Here is a 20776-nt window from a genome sequence, read left to right on the forward strand (position 1 = left end):
CCTTGCAGCTTTGCAAAGAGAGTGTACTTTTCTGAGGGACGGGAATGGTCTCCTTTCACCATGTTGGTTCAACTGTAAAGATAATGTCAACTTCATACAGTAGAAAACTCCTTACCAGCTTTTTTGCGGGCAGCACCACACTATATTGCTGGCATAAAACATGGTCATGAAAAAGGCAGAAACAATTAGTGAAAAACTGTGCGAAATATAAAGTTTACTTGTAAAAAAAATACTTGGTACAATGCTAAGAGATATAAAACGTTAAATGACAAAATGTAAAAATACCTAGTATGAACAAATATAGAGCACTCACTTTTGTTCACGGATCTTCCATAAAGGAGAAAAGTGGGCTGAGGGACCAACTGGTTCACTGCTCAATTTGGCCACTGTGAAGCTGCTTAGCGGACTTTTTAAAGTTGTATCTCTATGTGAGATTGCAGTTTATTTTGATTTTCTCTTTTTAATAGAGGAAATAAAAAGGGTTTAGGCAGCAATACTGTCCGGAGATTTATAAAGCCATTTTTTGATCTTGTACTTTTTTTTCTTTTTACAGAACTTATTTTTATTAAACATAGAAAGAAAACGTTGCCTGCACTAAAGAATTTACTTATAACTGGAAAGATGCAATTATTTTGCACATAAATGGATTCATGCAGCATTAGATCCCATACTAAAAAGAGAAGCTCTCTCAAAGTCCTGCTGATGGACTATGCTCACACTCTCCTGGTGGGTGCCATCTCACCTACGTGCTGAGGCGGCTCCCACTGCAGGATTGTGACTTGCCATAACTTCCATGCTGACGTGAGTTGCAGAAACTCTAGTTTTGGAGAACTCTCTCTGCTAGAGTACAGCTTTGCTCGCTCAGGTTGCTAACGCTCGCTCATGCTGTTATTAGGGACAGAGAGCTTGTGTAGGAGGACAGACTAGTACATGATCTGTATGTCTTAATTTATTCTTTCGTTCAATCATTTAAGGTTTATGGAGCATTTTTAACATGAGCAGGACCAACAATTGTAATAAGCAGTTAAGGTGGATAACATAGCTTTAACTTTGGGAATTGTCTAAATCTGCAATAGTAGGACAGTGCTCTGTTGTCTAGTATAAACCATGAATAACTAACACAAGGCTTTCCGAAGGGCTGCAAAGCCTATACACCAGGGATCGCTTATGGCAGGTGGCATAGCCTTGTGCAGTGTTGTCTGCTGACATAACTTTCATGTTATTCCTAAAAGGCATGAAACCCACTCACCCTGGGGCAGCCCAAGGGATGCATCCGTCCAGGTGTTATAAATAGCAGTAACCCTTGAACAACTTTCTTATAGCAAAGTTTGTAAGCTATAGTGGAGACTCGCACAAATGTAAATACTTCGGTGACTCATTCCCTCTCTACAAATCATAATGATAACAAAAAATAATATTCATTCTTAACCAAAGAATAAGCAAAAATGAGAGCAAGTAGAATAAGGCACTGTCTTGCCCTGCACTGGTTGATGCGCCTCTGTAGCAAGCTGAAGTGAAAATATGTTCAATAAAGGATAGTGATGATTTTATGGCACAGAGTAATGCATTTCATTAAGGACATCAGATTTGAAGTCTATTGTGACAAATAATTTTATTTTGAAAAAAATGACACAATCAGTTACCTCTGACGTTTGGGAAGGCTTTGCATTTCTTCACATGGCTAACGAAATGCTGCCAACTCCCCCTCCATTTTTTGGTCCACCAGATTAAATACAAGACGTTGGAGGAAAACAATGTTCTTGCTTTCTAGCTTGAAGAACCAAATATATAGGACAAGTTTCCATAGGAAAAAAGGCTACTGAACGCTTTACGCATTGGTCTGGAAATGTTCAGATTTATCGGCCACACTCTTAGAGTTGGTTATTTGTTGTATAGTGTGACATAGTCTGCAGTGTTGTGGGGCCGATCTCAGTCACTCAGCACAATAGGAGCCCATCTTTCAAAGCCAGGCGCTGGCGGTGAACCTCATCCTGCTGTAATTCTCCATGGCCTGGGTGCCACAGCTTGGCAATCATCCTCTCAATGTTCAGGGCGTAAACTGTGTGTGAAGGAATAACTTCACGATTTACCTAGGGTGGGGAGGAAAATAGAAAAAAACAAAGGTTACAGGCCGAATTACCTTCACAGATGTTCAAATAGGAGCTCAGACTTCCCATCTTACAAGTGGTTTCACCGACCGTTCTCGTAAATTAATTTGACCTGTAATTCCTTTGAAATTCTTCACGATATTCACAAATGATGCTGTGCCACAGCTGGTTAGTGAGAACTGATCATTCCTTAATTCCCTGTCCCACAACCACGAATACAAATGTCAAGGTTCAGCTAAACAAATGTTTCAGGTGCTGTAAGGTACTATTATCACTCTGTGCGTGGTGAATTTCTTTTTTTTTCTTTCTTTTTTTTATTAAACAAGCCATAGGAAAAAAAAATACATTGGTACATTAAATTCTTCATAATTAGACAAAAATTTACAATATGCAAGAGACAACCCTAGACAATAGAGTACCACAGCGAAAATACAAAAACTGCAATAGCGTACGACTGACCATATCGGTATAAAAATGCTAGTAGAAAAGAAACAACTGATATTATACATCGAAATTTTAGGTTTAAAGTATTTTATTCAAGACAACACGTAAGGACAAACAAACATTTCAAGAGGACGTAGTAGGGCGGGAAAGCAAGTGTCCGAAAGTGCCGTTAATGAATGGCCATCCGTTGACTCCGCCTGCACTATGATAGAAGCCTCCTGTCGCCTCAACATGTTATAACATTTCCCATGGAACCCCCCCCGCTCAACATGCCCCCCCCAACACCCAAACTCCCATCCCCCCCCTTCCCATCCCACCCCCCGTCCAGTGCACAGTCCCTAGGCTCAACACACATCAGAGCTACAATACTGAGGAGAGAAACTCACAAGAAGATCAAAGGGCAGACTCCTTCTGGGCTGGGAGCCGCAAAAGGCGGAGATATTTGGGACAGGTAAGTTCCTTAAATTCAGTAAGCAGTAGGGAGTGAAATGGCTGCCAAAGCTCTCTAAACTGGTCCACATCCCCCGCCACCGTGAGGGACAGCTTCTCCATACCCAACACATGCCACAACCTGTGGAGCCAGCCAGTGATAGACGGGACTGTAGCAGTGTGCCAATGAATCAGGATATTCTGAGCCGCGGAGCCCAGAGCTATTGCTATTTGTCTTCCTCTACGAGAACGAAGGGGATACATCAAATCATTCGGTAGTCCCAGCAGGGTATAAGCAGGGAAACGTGGCAGTTCAATTTCGAAAGCAGAATCAATTTCATCCAACACCTCTTTCCAGTAAAGTTCTAGGAGCGGGCAGTCCCACAGTATATGCGTAAGTGTACCTTTATGTCCACACCCCCGCCAACATGTATCCACTTTACTACGGTCAAACTCATGCACTCGCTCCGGTGTGTAATACCAATAGGTAGAGATTTTAGTTAGGGTATCAGTGAGTCCCATGTGGTAGGCCGAGTGCCGCGCTCTATAGGCTATGTGTTCCCATTCCCTAGGGCTCAGTGTCCTCCCCAGCTCCCTCTCCCAACGCTCTCTCCCAGGATGATAAAGGTGCGTCGCCGGGGGTTGCAGCAGCCTGTACAAATCAGTAATCAGTTTGGAGTCCGAAGTCCGTGTCATGAGCCAGTGCTCATAAGGGAGAAAAGGCCGATCGGCCGTCTCTCTCACTTGCGGGTGAAGGGCCCAGTGGCGAGCCTGCATGTAATGAAGTCGCTCCGTCTCTGGAAGTAAGAACTCCTGGCGGAGTTGGGGAAAAGGAACCACCCCGTCTGGGCCATAAAGATGACATAAGGCTCTGCATCCCGCCTGTTGCCACCTCGCAAACGCTCCCCTCTCCATCCCCGGGGTGAAGTCTGGATTGTCCACCAGCGGAGTAAGCGGCGACGGGAACGTGGTGAGGCCATGTAGAATGCACGTAGCGTCCCACACCCGCAGTGGTACCCTCGTAACAAAAAAGGCATAGAGATTTTTGGGCCGGTGAGAGCGACGTAGGAAGGGGATGTCCTGCAACGGTCTCCCTGCTATCGCCTGATCCTGGAAGAGCCAATGCTTATCAGACTCCCACCTACTCCATTCCACCAGGTAGCGCAGCTGCGCTGCCTGGAAGTATTTGCGAAAGTCTGGGATACCCAGCCCACCTGCCTCCGGGGCCAGCAGCGAGAGGGCCCTACGTAATCTGGGCTTCTTCCCCTGCCAGACAAACCGAGAAACGTCTGCCTGCAATTGCGAAATCCATCCCGCCGGCGGTTGGAGCGGCAAGGCCCGAAAGAGGTACAACACCTGAGGTAAAATCGTCATTTTAACAGCAGCTATCCTGCCAAGCCAGGAAAAGGTGCCCCGACTCCATCGGCCCAGTTCCTCCTTGATCTTGGTCCCCAGGGTTCGATAGTTTGCCGACACCATCGCCGCCAAGGTAGGCGCAATCTGGATGCCCAAATAGGGCACTGCTCCCGAAGACCATATCATGGGAAATCGCTGCTGCAAACAGGCCCTAGTGACCGGGTCAAGGGAGATATCTAGCGCTACCGATTTCCCCATGTTCATTCGAAATCCAGACACCGTGCCAAAAGAGGACAGTTCCTCCATGCACGCTGGGAGAGCCACGACGGGCTTATCAATGGATAAAATAACATCGTCAGCGTAAAGGCTAACAGCGTGTGTGAAGGCCCCCATCCGGATGCCGGTCACTCGCGGGTTATCTCGCATGCGCTGGGCAAAGGGCTCCATGTAGAGCGCGAAAAGCAAAGGCGAGAGCGGGCAGCCCTGCCTGGTGCCTCGTTCAATGTCGAAGGAAGAAGAAGCTTGCCCATTAACGCGGACCACCGCCGACGGACGAATGTAACAATTGAGGATCATGGTGCGGAATTTCTCTCCTATACCTGCTTTCATAAGCACTCGCTCCAGGTAAGGCCAGTGGACTCGGTCAAATGCCTTCTCTGCGTCTACCGCCAACATCATTCGCTCCCCAGGAATCCGGGATGCCTTCTCCAGCAAATGAACAATTTGTTTCGTATTGTCCACCGTCTGCCTGCCCGGGACAAAACCCGCTTGGTCAGGGTCGATAAGGCCGGGCAGATGGAGAGCTAGTCTAGCAGCGAGGATCCCCGTGTAAAGTTTTAAATCAATATTCAGAAGGGAGATCGGTCGGTACGACCCACATTGCTTCGGGTCCTTACCTGGCTTAGGGATAACCGAGATCGAGGCCCTGAGCAGATCAGGCGGAATGGCCCCGGGCTCCGCAAAGGAGTTGAAGAGGCGCGTCAGGATGGGTGCTAGCGTCATGCAAAATGTTTTATAAAACAGCGCAATATAGCCATCCGGGCCCGGTGCCTTGCCGTGTTTGAGTCGGGCAATGGCAGAAATTACTTCCTCAATCCTAATGTCCCTGTCCAGATATTCCGCCTGCATAGGTTCCAGAGAGGGAAGTGTGATCGAGGACAGATAAGTGTCCATCGCCTCCTCATTCGGGGGGTCCCCGGCATAGAGTTCCTCGTAAAAGCCCCGAAAGACAGCTGCTATACGCTCGTCTTCAGTTTCCGGCATGCCCATCGGGCCAGAGATCTCCTTGACCAGCTGGCTCTGCCGCGCCACGCGGAGTCTATTTGCCAACAATTTGCCACAGCGGTCCCCCCCAGTATAAAAAGCGTGTCGCAGCCGCAACGCGGCGTACTCCGCCCGGTCAAGGTCCAGGGCCGCCAGGAGCTTCCTGGCTTCCTTGAGCTGCCGCCAAATTCGGGGGGCCCCGGTTCTGCGATGGATCTGCTCCAGTTCCCGAACACGATCCGTGAGTTCGTCTCTCTTGGCCTGCCGCTCCCTATTGTCCGCCGAGGAAATCGCTATAAATTCCCCCCTGATGACCGCCTTCAGTGCCGCCCATTGCGTGGCCCTACTAGTGTCTGCATTATCGTTATGGGATTGAAATTCCTGAATCGACTGTTCAATGCGAGCTACCACTTCCGCCCTATGCAGCAGCGTATCACGAAGGCGCCACGTCCGTGGGCGAAGCGCAGTCGGGGGCATAGTTAACAGGACCTCAACCGGGGCATGGTCCGAGAGGGAGATCACACCCATTTCTGACCCAGATGCTAACGCCTTCACTGGGGAGGTAACCAAAAGGTGGTCTAACCGAGCGTACGTTTTGTGTGCATGAGAATAGTACGAGTAGACCCTATCTGTCGGGTGCAGATGCCGCCATAAATCAATGAGGTCCACCTCGTCCAGCTGAGCCTTACGGTCCGCTGAGAGTTCTCCAACCTGAGGGGAGCGTTGCGCCGACCTATCTAGTGCAGAGTTGAAGATAATATTGAAGTCTCCCCCAAGTACGATATGTCTATCCTGGGAGGATGTGACCTCCTCGATCGCCGCCTGAAGAAAGCGGTCCTGTCGTTCATTAGGACTATAGAGGGACCCTATCGTAAAGAAAAGACCTCCGATCCGAAACCGATAAGCCAGTAGCCTACCTTTTTGTTCAGCAAATTTGTGGAGGACCTCCCCCTGGAAACGCCGCGCCACCAGAATCGCCACCCCAGCTGTTTTAGTGGTGCAGGAGGAAAAGAATTGTGAGGGGAACTTGTGTGAGCGGAGCCTGTGTGTGTCCTGTGATAGTAAGTGCGTCTCTTGGAGGAGACAGATATCCGCCCGCGTGTTCTCTAAAAGCGAAAGGACGGCCCGCCTCTTCACAGGGTTATTCAGACCCCGGACATTCAGGGTCACTACCTTACATGTGGTTGGAGGCATGAGCGGTGGCGTAGTTGAAAGCAACAAGGGCCCGTACATCGAAATTTTAAACCTACCGATATAATACTATAAGAATATACAAAAATATTATTGCCGTTCTTAAAATATTAGTACAAAAGCGTACTAAATTGGCCAATATATAAACAACTGATAATAAGCAGCATCAAGATTACTATACGGTTCATAAAGTGCTAGTGCAATAAAGTGGGAGAACCTGCGATTTAAAGCAGCAAAAATATTAATGTAATTCTAAAAGTGCTCGTGTGGTTACGTGCAAAATTGGCTTATATAAAGTGACTAGTGCAATAAAGTACTGAAACCGCCGATGTATAGCAGCACAAATATTAATACATTTCCTAAAGTGCAAATGCAATATCGTGCAAAATTTGGCTAATATATATGATAAAGTGCACAAACGGTTGATATAAAACAGCAAATGGATACTTGTAGTTCTTAAAATGCAAATGCAATACCATCTTAAAATTAACTAAAATATAACAATCGCCTTCCCTTTATCAATTCAAGCTTCTCAAAATGTTTCCAATTCCTTTCAAATCTTGCAATCGCACCCACTCTACCTGCATAGGCTCTCTCAAAATTATATGTTCTTCTCATTTTATTACCCCATTTTACTTGACATGGAATCACCGTAGATTTCCAATTTTGTAGAATCAGGGACCGTGCTACGACAGTGGAAATAAAAATAAACACTTCTTCTGATTTATTGAACCTGTTCCTTTCTTTACAGATACCAAAAAGGGTCACCTCCGCCTCTGGTAGTAGAATTTTCCCAGTTGCCATCTCCAAGTCTGCGAAAATCCCTTTCCAAAAAGATTCTAACTTTGGGCATGAGAAGAAAATAGGATACCAGCCACCCTGACCCCTAGTTTTGCATCTAAAACATTTATTCTCACATTCAGGGAATATTCTCTGCAAGGCCTCCGGGGTATAATACGCCAGCCAGCGAGAAAGAAAGGACATTCCCTTATAGTTAGCTGCTCGGAGTGCTTTGTTTTCTAAATGACATATTGCTTCCCAGTCTTTATCTGATAATACACACTGTAATGTGAGACTTATTTTTTCCAAATGGTTAACTATTTTAGAAGATGATCCAGAAGGGAGTAACTTTTTATACCAAAATCCAATACCCTTATGTTTCTCCCTATATAGAGCTGTTAACAAGACATTGGGTGTTGTATCTAAACTTCCTACTTCTTTTCTTATAAAATAAATCAATTGCAGGTATTGAAAAAACATGAGCCGCCTAGGATGCGTTCTATCTATAACCATTTGCCAGCTAATTAACGTATTTTGAATGAGTAGGTGCCTTATTTCGCAAAATCCGGCAGATTCCCATTCGGTCAGGTGATTTGAAGATATCTTAAGACCCATTTTAGCACATTCTGACAATTTCAAATAAATGGATCCATCTGAACTGTGTTTTTTAAATAAAAGCCGTAATCTTGATGAGTACCCTATCAGTGTCTTATATCGTGTTTTCTTTGGAAGCTTTGCAGTTTTTAAAAAGATAAAAATTTGAGAGCCTGATTCCTCAAGCATTCTGTCCAAAATAAAGTTGTCTCATCTGTCTAGCCTTAGTAATCCTGCCATTGTATCGAAAAAAGCTGCTTCGTAATATGTATTTAAATGGGGAAGAGCGAGCCCACCTTGGTTTACAGGAAGTTGTATCACCGAGAGTTTGACTCTGTTGGCCTTTTTATTCCAAATAAATCTTCTCATCATGGATTCGAGTTCGTTAAAAAAGGCCATATTGACTTTAATTGGAATATTGCTAAACAAAAATAAAAGCAGAGGCAGTACGTTCATCTTTATCAATGCCACTCTGCCAATCAATGACAAGGGCAATAGGTCCCATTGTTCTAAAAGGCTCTTGATTTTATTCTTTGTTTTTATATAATTCAGTCGAAAAAGTTCTTGATAGTCTCTGGTCACATAAATCCCTAGATATCTTATTGGGTCCCTTTTTTCTGCTTGAGGCTGAAGATCTAACGGAAGAAAGTCTAAATTTGAATTTAAAATGAGAACTTCAGTTTTTTTCTCGTTGATCTTATAACCCCCGATCTTCTCATATTCCTGAAGCTCTTTCATAAGATGTAAAATATTTTCATTATCGGGAGCCATATAGAGGATAATGTCGTCGGCAAACAATTTTAACTTCGACATTCCAGCAATTGGGGAAAATATTGCATCATTATTCCTTATTTTTATTACCAGGGGTTCGATAAAAAAGGTGAAAAGCAGGAGTGATAAAGGGCAACCTTGCCTAGTGACACAGTTTATTTTAATCTTTCCTGCTAGCCTAGCATTGATTATCACCTGGGCTGATGCCCCTTCATAAATATTCTGTAACATACTAATAATTGGGGCAGGGAATCCAAAATAACCCAAGGAAAAAAATAACGCTGACCAGTTAACTAAATCAAATGCTTTTTCTGCATCAATCATAAAAATGCATGCATAAATTGAATTAACATTAAAATAATCTAACGCCTGTATTAAATATTCTGTGTTAGCAGCCATATATCGACCGGCTATAAAACCCGTTTGGTCATGATGTATTACCTCCTGGGCTGCAAACACAAATCTTTGAGCCCAAATTTTCATGAGAAACTTATAGTCAGAGTTCAATAGACTAATTGGTCTATAGGAATTTACATCCTCCGGATTCTTACCTTTCTTAACAAAACTAATAATTGTGGACTCTTTAAACTCGGAGGGAACCTTACCGCCTACTCGAATGTGATTAAATAAATGTTTTAAGGGATCTTCCAATTCCTTCAAGAAAACCTTATAAAATTCGATCGGGAACCCATCTATCCCTGAAGCTTTTGCTCCCGCTGTAGCTTTTATACTATTCTGAATTTCCAGGTGACTTATTTCGCAGCCTATTTGATTATATCTGGAATTGGAGATTTTGGGAAAATTCAAATTATCAAAATATTCCCTGATCAATATTCCCTCCACTTGAATATCTGTAGAGTATATTCTCTCGTAATGATCAAGGAATATTTTCGCAATTCCCTCACTTCGAGTATCTATTCCACCTAAAGGGTCTTGAATTTTCAAAATGATGGAAGACTTGTTTTTTTCTAATCGAGTTAGCCAGAAGCTTCCCCATGAGTTGACTATCTTCATACAGCTTTTGCTGAAAGGCTTTTGAGCTATTTATCTCTTCCAGAGTGAAGAAGTCCTTAAGCAATACTTTGGCTTGTTCCCAATTGTTAGGCTTTTGATTCAGTTTCAAAGCGTACTCCTTCTCAGCAGCACACTGAAGGGCAGATATTTTTCTCTTTCGGTCGTTTGCCTTATTGCTGGAAAATGCTATAATCTGTCCGCGGGCTGCTGCTTTAAATGCACCCCATACTGCAAAAGGCTCTGCCGAGTCCTTATTTACTAGAAAAAATTCTTATATCCAATCTTTGAAACCCTGGTGAATTTCTTAAGATCATTCTAAAACAGTGACCTTTGGAAATGCATCTCTCAAGCTAGAGTGGTGGTAACACAATGACAATTCCTCAACTAGTACAGAAGGGCACCAAAACAGTCACATAAAAACACAAAAAAAGCCAAAAAATGGTATAACATACTGCAAGTGTTTGTTATTCATTCCTTCAGTTGAACAGTTGAGGGGTCACGGAGCACGAAACCACTGAAGAAGACAATACAATGATGAGAGGAAAGCTACAACGAAAGATGGCTTCAAGGACGTCCTGCTATCTAAACCTGCAGATGTGAAGTATCATACTGTGAAAACAGGCAGAAAATGTCAGAAGACTTTTGATTAAGATGAAGACTTAAATATAGCCTTTGTGCCACTGATGAGAAATACCATTGGTTGGCACACAAAACTGATTTCTTGGGAGAGCTGCTTCAAAAGTCTCTACCAGGGGTTGTTTTTGGGCACTGTGCACAAAGCGTAATACAGGAGTGCTTCAAATTATTGGGCTACGAAGCGAGCGATCACAGTAAACCTCAATGGACACACACAGCAAACAAAAGCCTAAAAGAAAAGACTCACTTTCAAGTTTAATGTAAATTTGGCAAAAGTAAGATCGAAATTAATGTTACGTACTCCCATTTCATATTTGTTTCTTCTCTTGAACTCTGATCCGATCAGTCAAAAGGCAACCAAAACCATAATGCAACACAGAAAAGTAAGCGCCTTCAAATTAGTTTTTGTTGCAAAATGGGTTCCTGTTGTAAGTGACAAAATAACACCTATTGAAATCGAGAGGACGCAGAAACAAAATGAAACATTTATGCATGATAGGATATGTAGGTGTAACATGAAACAATGACAAAGCTGGTAAGACAAGAAACAGGCTTGGGGTATACTTCTGCGACTGTGGGGGTGGCACCTGGCTGGGACTACATACTGGGTAAAGGTTATGGTGTGGCAGTAAAGAGGAATCGATTAAGCCAAAACATACACCAGTATACAGCCGTGTCCGCAGTGTATACAGACAGTAACTGAGACAAACTAGCATTGGCAAAGCTAATAATTAGCGATGGTGTGCAGCAGCGGGGTATACTTCTGCGACTGTGGGGGTGGCACCTGGCTGGGACTACATACTGGGTAAAGGTTATGGTGTGGCAGTAAAGAGGAATCGATTAAGCCAAAACATACACCAGTATACAGCCGTGTCCGCAGTGTATACAGACAGTAACTGAGACAAACTAGCATTGGCAAAGCTAATAATTAGCGATGGTGTGCAGCAGCGCGGCTGTGATGAAGCATGGTTGAAACGTTAAAAAAAAAAATTAAGCTATCATGAAAACATTGACCGAGTCATAGCATATTCTTTAACTATCAGCCGTGCAGTACAGCAGATGCGATGCAGTACAACATGACAAAATTAAAACAAGAATTGGCAAAGCCAATTGGTCTCGGCGACAAGAGAGCTATTGGCTTTGTAAATGTTATTCTGTACATACAGAGAATAGGTGAAGGCCATGCAACTACAAACTGCAACATTATTTCACATACTCAGCAACAAAAAGCTAACCCTGTATTACTGTAAATAAACACGTTATGAAAGTCTTAAAAATAAGGGAAAATGTTGACTAGGTAGGAAATACCCATTTTGAAACAGCGGATACGATTAGATTTCCTGAAATGTTATCATTTAATTAAGATAAACATCGGCATATGGAAAATGTATAATTGTGTCCAGTTGCAAAAGCCATAGTTATTTAATAAATGGGGTGGAACAAACATTGGCAAATAGAAAATATAAATATTGTGTCAGAAAATTCTCTGGTTGCCATATTTAATGTAGTATGTCCAATCTCCTCAACAAACTGATTTGAAAGAAGTGAAAATCATTTGCTCACAATTACAATTGCTCCGTAGGCAAAAATGTTTGGTCCTTTAGATGTTTTGTCTTACGTAAAGATTGCTTTTCTCTTTTAAAATCCTCGTACTCTCACACTACTAAGACTTTTAAAAGTTATTTTAAACTTTGATGTTTTGGTAAAGAAAACGTATTGCCATCCTAAAAACAGAAGCATTTTGCTTCCGCTTACGGACGGTTCTTAGCGCTGATTGGCTGACTCGTGCCAATCAGACGCTAGACGGGAGGAGCCAGTTGTTGTCCACCGGCTATTTGAAGCACACCGCAGCGTGGATGCACTGAGTATGCGCGCACCAGGCTCAGCTGCTGGCACGCCAAAGGTAAGCCCATCTGTGCCCGTCCACATCTGGACGGCATCAAGCACTCTACCCGAGTAATTAGACATAGGCACCAATATTCGCGAAACAAGCTCTTGTCTCTTAAAGTACTAGTTCTCCCTGTGTCAATCACGCCTGGTCCCCACTAAGGGGTCCTTTTAAATGCAAACAATGTGCCTTTAAAATAAGACCAGAAGGTCTAAGCTCAATTCCTCCTCACCACATTTCTGAGTTCAGGTTTCGCAGCCTAAATTTGTTGATCACTGGCCAAGCACCATGCCGAGGTCTTTGACCTTCTACTAGAGGAATCCCCAGATGCATTGTTTCTAACGGAAACCTGCCTCACACAGGACTCAGTTGCTGAACCGTCATTAGAACTACCCCAGGGCTACACTACGAAGCAATTAAATAGAGTCAGCAACGGGGGGCATTGTGTTAATCTTTAAAGAGTTCTGCCACTGCAGCTTCATTAAGGAGGGTATTCCCGACTGTGAAAGTGCCCTCTTCAAATGTACCCTAAACCACAATCTTACAATCTCTGGTCTCCTTATTTACCGACCACCAGGGCCATCTACAGTCTTTAGGGAAGAGCTGGTTAACAAAGTTAACATATTGGCCAGTAAATCTGCATACTTTACTGTTCTCTTAGACTTCAACTTACATCTGGAAGATGATCTTAAGAAGGAGATTGACAGCTTCTTAGCAGATCTAGAGGCCTGCCAGCTGTTGCAATGCGCTCCCAACGTCATGCATTCAGCAGGGTACATGCTAGATCCTGTATTTTCCAATCTGGCTTCCATAAAGGTCTCCCCTCCTCTTCCTGTCGATTGGCCGAATCACTTCCTTCTCTTTTTTCCCTGCGATGGCAAGGAAATCCATTACAGAGCTGCCAGCAGCCTGCTCTAAAGCGACCCTGGCACCAATTAGATGTTAACCAGTTCTCAGATCTGCTGCTAAGTCATAAACCCCAGATTCCCTCAAACATAGATGCAATACATAACCTCTTTTAGGACTGGCTGACACATGCCCTGGACAGCTGCATTCCTGCTAAACTGAGCTATGAAAAAAGAGCGCAGTCTAACCCCTGGTTCAATGAGTCTTTCACCAACGCAAAAAATATTACCAAGCAACTTGAGTGTGCTTGGAGACTCTCTTATGACCTAGAAGCGAAAGACGAGTATCGCACATCCATCAAGGTCTATCACAAACTGGCTCGGAAAGCCAGGGCAGAGTACATTGCTGTGAAAATTAAAGAGAGTAATAATCCCTCAAAAACGATGTTCACCCATCTCAAGGTTACGAAGAGGGCAAATTTAAAAACAGAATCACCCATCACCTCGACCAACCAGTGTGACGAGCTGGCTGGATATTTTGTGAACAAGGTGGAGAAGATCTACAGTAATTTTCCAGCCGTAAATGCCAACTTGCACTGAATCCGAGGGCGAAAGGACAGTGGAAACAAGAGTTGAAGAACACTCTTCTCCTTTCCGCTACTATCCCTCACTGAGGTAGAGTCTTTCTGTATTAAAATTAAATCAGGCTCCCCAGCTGATCCAATGAAACCAGATCTACTCCGAAAATTCCCAAAACATATTCTACCAGTATGCAGGGAGTTGACAAATCTATCCCTGACTTCGGCATCCATACAACTCGCATGAAAGCATGCTAAAGTAACACCACTACTAAAGAAACCGTCTTTGGAGTCATCCAAGCCGGAAAACATTCTCCCTATATCTCGACTCCCTTGCCTGGCCAAAGCAACTGATTCTCATGTTAATGCAGTCCTCACAGAATTTGTAGAGCTCAATAAGATACTGGACCCCTCACAAACCGGTTTCAGATCACGCCACAGCACCGAATCAGCTTTGTTGGCAGTGACGGAGCAAATTTGAAGCAACTTGGATGAAGTAAACTCTGCTTCCCTAATTCTTCTTGACCCTAAGCGCCGCTTTTGATATGGTATCCTATTAGATCCTATTGTGTCGCTTGCAGGAGATAGGGTTCGGGGGTGGCCTTGGCCTGGTTCAGATATTTTCTGAATGGTAGAACATTCCAGGTCACTTTACCACCCCACTGCTCGCAGGAGTATGCTATCCATCACAGAGTGCCACAGGGATCAATAATAACATGACGCTCTTTAATATTTGCCTGCAACCTCTCGCGGTGATAGCAAAAAGCAGAGAACTGTCAGCGTCTTAAGCTGATGACACTCAATTGGTTATCTCTTTTTCCAAGAAATGCAAAAACAACCTTGTTAAGACCATTGCTGATTATTTGACAGCAAACTGCTGCAGTTAAATGCCAGCAAATCTGAAAAACTACTATTTGGGGGAGACAGTAATTTGTGGTCGGAGCAATGGTGGCCAGATGAGCTGAAACCTGCACCCCTGCCTAAGGCGGCAATGAAAAATCTGGGAATATGGATTGACAGAGGGATCTCTTTTGAAAAACAAACAAAGGTGGTCGCAGGGATTTGTTTCGGGCTTTTGCGAGGATTAAAGCCCCTTCTAGGGTTCTTTGACTCACAAACTCGTCAGATTATTATCCAGACCATGATTTTATCCAGGCTGGACTACAGTAATTCCCTATACCTAGGCGCTAATAAATCTGGTATTCAGCGCCTTCAAAGGGTACAAAAAGTGGCAGCACACACTCTGCTCTCCCTAAAACTTTTACCTAAGCTACAACTGGTTGCCTGTGGATAAAAGAATTATATTTAAGACTTTGTGCTATCCATAAAATTCTGACCCAACAGGTGCCCCCCTGTCCTAGCGGATATGCTAGCACTGTAGACGTACCCTGCGTTCAGCCGATCAGCTGTTAGCCTGCCCCCCCCCCCCCCCCACCCCTATTATACTATTAGACTATTATACTGACCTCAAGCCAATAGGATTCATCAATTTCTTTGGCCCCGTTTCCCAATACGATAATTTGATTGTCTTCTGTAATGAGTATTATTTTGCATAACCTTTGTAGTTTTTAACTATGTTTGATGTTTTTAAAGGATAAGTTTTTAACAAATTGAATAAACTGTCAAAGTTTTTTAATAAATGTTTCCTTCTTTGCTCCGGTTTGAATGAATTGTTGTGGTAAGAGAGTGTCTTTGTGATTTAAGCTTGTACCCAAAAGGGAACTTCCTTTTGACATTTGTCTTTTGGTACCCTACCCTTTTGGTCTGTGGGTTCCCTCTCTTTTATTAGAGTCACTGTACAACAGCCAGGGACACTGTTCGCTGGAAACAGCCAGTGGAGAGCAGCAGAAACACTATTAGCCTGGTGCCATCTTCAACAAGACAGTTTAATAAAAATTATTCTACTATCTTAAAGCTTGCTTCCTTTTCAGAACTGTTCCACAAGTTCCCGGGGCCAAATGCATTTGTTCACTCCATTTTGGACATTTGCAATTTAGTTTACTTGGGTCTTCCAGGCAGGTCCTTAAGTAGAGTACAGCATATTCAGAATGCAACAGTGTACATTCTTTTTAGGCTTCAGAATGTTGATTCTGAAGCCATAAATGACCATTGACTAAGCCAATGGTCTAGCTCATGAATGAAAGCGCCTAGGTGCATCTATCAGTGCGGCCCATCCATTCAATCACTCAACGTTCATCCTTGCCTTCATATACCTGTTCAGGCTTTTATTGGCTCATTCTTATATTTCTCCACTTGCCCATCCACAGTACCTCACACAGAAACTCACTAATCAATGAAGAGGTCTTTTCAGTTATAAGCTAGACATATTCGCTTTGCTGCTTGTGCGTGAGGTATGAGAATGCTGCAAGTAGTGTAAGCTGAGGAGTGGGTGAGTGCTTCAGGCAAGGTGAGCGTGCTGTCAGTCTATTACTGCTAGCCTTGCTGGCCTTTTTGACATGCCAGTGGTGGAGCTTTGGAGAGGTGAGGTACACTGGAACCTGTGATCGATATTTTTGCTTCTTGACCAACAAGACGTGTGTAGAAGATGAGTATAAGTGTATGAAGCCCTGGTAACGACATCTCTGACTGAAAAAGTTAGTTGTACATCAGAGTGTGATTATTTTTGTGGCTATTATACTGACCTCGCGCCAATAGGATTCATCAATTTCTTTGGCCCTGTTTCCCACCAACGATAATTTGCTTGTCTTCTGTAATGAGTCTTATTTTGTATAACCTGTGTAGTTTTTAACTATGTTTGATGTTTTTAAAGGATACGTTTTTAACGAATTGAATAAACTGTCAAAGTTTTTTAATTAATTTTTCCTTCTTTGCTCCGGTTTGAATGAATCGTTGTGGTAAGAGAGTATCTTTGTGATTTAAGCTTGTACCCAAAAGGGAACTTCTTTTTGACACATGTTCTACAGTGGCACCAGTGCCTGCACTTGGTAGGAGGGATTATGAAGGGCGCAGTGAGCACCCCACAACTCTCCTCTTCATGGGGGTATACTGTCTGGCCTGGTGAGAAGTACAGTTTGCAGCCTCAACACACGATGGTGGCAGCACTGGATCTTGCGACCTATTTGGGTAATCATAGCACCAAAACTTGACTTGGGGACCCAAAGGTCGAAGGTTAGCACCCCACATCATCTCTCCCCTTCCCCCCAGCAAGCGACACAGCCTGACACTGCGGCTCACACCTGGGCCCTATCATCCAATGAACCCACCTGGAGCTGCACCGGTGGGAGGAGGCTCAGACAGAGCATCAAGAGGGATTCCGAGAACTGGGGCTACTGCATAGGGCACAATAGTCCCAGAGTAGAGACTCTGCCTAGGCCTCCATTATGGCAGGGAGACACTGGTGGCGGCTGGCTCCTTGAGCCTGCGGCAGTGGTGGATACAGGCTCCTGCATCTCTTCTTAACAAAGCCGGCCGGCTACCATTGTGCACCAGGTTAGTTCCAGTGGCCCTGTAAACCCCTGGGAGGGGAATCTACAGGCATTTGTGCTGGCCCAGGGACTCTGAGCTACAGTGATCACTGGGCAATTACCTTTTTCCCCACACCAATCGCTGGATACGCTGCCCCTGGGACAGAACAGCCTCCCCCCTCCCACTTAAAGAGGATCATACATCCAGGAGTGACCAATTGAGTGAGGCCCAGTGGGGTTTCCTGGGTCAGATTGCTGGCCCTACTATTGTGCTACCCTGTACTCTGCCCAATGGCAGCAACACGGACATGGGCTACACTGACCTGTAAAGCGGCCATCGTCCACTAAGGCCTGATCGGATTTCAGCACCATGACAGCACACACGTCCAAGAAAAACAACACAGTAAAGGATATGCTCAACAGAAAGCCTGCCAAACGACTGGATCCCGACACCACACCCTCACCACATTCATCTCATGAGCCTCACTCCAGGGCAGTGAAGCACACAGGGTCAACACCGTGGTAGCCTGAGCCTTCATGAAGTTCCTCTTTCACTCACTTAGTAACAACATATTTTTCCACAGGAACAGGTTACCATGGATGATAAAGAAAAATGGGTTATGGTGAACATCGGTCAGCAAGTTGCAACCCTGGAACAAGCCAATGATGCGGGAGAGAAGGAGCTGGACACCCACAGGCACCACCTCTTGAACTGCAAGATTGGAAAATGGACCTGCACCTTCATTTAGAGGACCTTGAAAAAAGACTGCATCGCTCCAACATCAGAATTAAAGGCATCCCTTTACAAGCAGATTCTGGCAACCTCTAAGGCTACGTCACCCGCCTTTTCCTGCATCGCCTCCCTGATCTTGTGGAGAAAGACATCATTCTCAACCTAATGCACAGAGAGGGCAGATCTGCAACGCCGCTGGCCATGTCGCAGGATATCCTGGCATGCATCCACCACTCTCGGCAGGAGGCCATCATGGCGGCGGTAAGAGACCAAAGCTCAATCATGTTTGAGGGGACAAAATTATGGCTCAATCAGGACCTGCCGCCCATAAAGCTGCAACAATGTCACTGCCTCAAGGATGCCACTACATTCTTGTGCGAAGGGAGTTTGATACAGGTGGGGGCAACCCAACCAACTGATCTTTGTATGGAATAATGAAACGCATATGGTCTGCACAATGGAAGAAGCAAGATCAGTCCTGGTACTCAGGAAGAAGGCCATCGGCCCAAATCACCACACACCACCCCATCAGTCCATGCAGCAGCAAAAGCAGACATTATTCAGCTAAGAACAATGCACCTAAACCCACAGGGGATGAAAACTGTTGTGAATGCTCTGCTCTACTTTAACAACTCTAAAATCGTGAATCCTCAAGCAACCGTGTCTCTTCATAGCACCTTGGAGCCTTACCCATCAGACACTAGAAGTCTGCACCTCTAGCAGCAATTATACCCCCTTGGGGGAGACAATCTTTGAAGCCGGGCCCAAACCACCACATTATCTTACTTAGCCTAGCAACAGGACGGCGGAGTCCAAACCAGTCACCACACATTCAACTTTAATCATCGCCCACCATCACAGACCAACTGTATCCTTTCTAAGTCTCCCATGGTGGGAGTAATTAGTTTGCCTAATACACCCCAGTTCTTCAATATTCCATCCCCTGTCGGCCTGACTCCTGGCTGGTTCACACCTGGGAAAGCCAGGTCACCAAGGTATTTGCCGGGGCCTCTGTGGATTGCTCTTTTCTCGCCCAACACCATAGCCATCCCTACTCCCCTAAGATTAAGATTTTGAGAAGCAATGTCCGAGGCCTTAATGCTCCTGGGAAGAGGCTTACACTTCTGAACATGTTCCGCGATTCACAATGTGACATTTGTCTCCTGCAAGAAATCAATCTCCTCCAAAAGGATAGGAAATCTATGCAATTCTGCTGGTTTGCCAGACACTATTTCTCCTCAGGCCCTGGCAAAAAGGTGGGTGTGGGGTGCTACTCGCCACTACATTCCAGGGCCAAGTCCTTCAACTGCACATGGAGATATCAAGAAGACTTCTTTCTCTACGGATCGCAATCCATTCTTTCACCTTTACACTGACCACTATGTATACCCCCCATTGAGCATTAAGAACAATTCATCCGAGACCCTCTGGAAATAGTAACAGCGGTCCCAGATGCAGATATACTGACTGGCGGAGAATTTAACCTGGTCCCACAATCATTACTAGACCGCTCTACCCATAGATCAGGGCAATAATGGGCTTTAACTGCATGGGATATGCATTGGCTCCAGAAGGCGGGCCTCGTATACCTGTGAAGAACTTGAAACCCCTCCATCAGGGACTATACTTTTTTCTTGGCTGCAAACCAGACGTATGCCTGAATTGATTATTTTTTTCATATTCTCTCGTCTACAGGCAACTGTCTCTCAAGTTGACATAGGGATCACAGCACTCTCCGACCACTCTCCCATCTCCCTTTCTTTCACCACCCTGAAGCCATCACCACTGCTCCGTCTGTGGCCCCTCAACCCCAAAGCACGGACTTACAACTCCTGAGTAAAACAAATAGCTGAAGTAATTATTAGCTTCCTCAACACAGACGTAACCGCAGGCACTTCTCCCTCCCTACTGTGGGACACCATCAAAGCAGCACTGCAGGGTTCCTTTATAGCTATATCTGCAAGGTTTCATAAGGTGCAGAAAGGACAAATGCATCTGGTGAGGGACTTGGAGGAGGTACATAAGCATTCGGGCTCACAATGTGAAGCAGCAACTCATGCTAGCCAGAAAGCAACTCACAGCACTAGATATGGATAAAGCACAATATGCTCTCCTACGCACCAAGTAAAAGTACTATGCCGTACTTTGCCAGAGGCAACAAGGAGGCACGCCTACCTGCCCACAGAGTCAAAATCCATAGGAATAGAATGACTCAAATCCACAGGCCCTCTGGACGAATCGTATGCTCGGACTCCAACACAGCATGGGCATTCGAACAGTTATATACCAATCTGTACACTGCAGACTCACTAAGTCCAGATGACACCACTACCTATCTGTCAACGGCGAGCACTGCCTGTTTGACTGAAAGGGAAAAGCTTTTACTAGAAAAAGATATACGAGAGGCTGAAGTTCTTACAGCTATAACCCGACTGCTACCTGGCAAGTCACCAGGAAAGGATGGATTCCCACCAGGTTTTTATAAAATCATTGCAACACAACTAGAGCCCCTTCTCATACGCCTCTATAATTCCTTTGGGGAAACTAGTACACTCTCTGGTAACATGACAGAAGCAACCATCACTGTGATCCCCAAACCGGGGTAAAATCCCACCAGGTACTCCTCCCTTGCTCATTTTACCACTGGATTCAGCTACCCTGGTTGATGAAGGGGGTTACCCCGAAACCCATCCCAGATTGCTTGTTTCTGGTCCAGTGAAG

General features: G+C 44.7%; 1 protein-coding gene across 1 annotated transcript in view; it reads right to left on the minus strand.

Annotated features, from left to right (window-relative positions):
- Positions 1 to 1586: 1586 nt before the first annotated feature.
- TADA1 (transcriptional adaptor 1) overlaps positions 1587 to 20776 on the minus strand; it is a 198956-nt gene continuing 179766 nt past the window's right edge. The window contains exon 8 of the mRNA XM_086956343.1: positions 1587 to 2090. Within this exon, the coding sequence (XP_086812469.1) occupies positions 1938 to 2090 (153 nt within the window). The 3' untranslated portion in view covers positions 1587 to 1937. The remainder of the gene's footprint in view (positions 2091 to 20776) is intronic.

This window comes from Lissotriton vulgaris, chromosome 1_1, assembly GCF_964263255.1.
Source record: "Lissotriton vulgaris chromosome 1_1, aLisVul1.2, whole genome shotgun sequence".
Lineage (NCBI taxonomy): Eukaryota > Metazoa > Chordata > Amphibia > Caudata > Salamandridae > Lissotriton > Lissotriton vulgaris.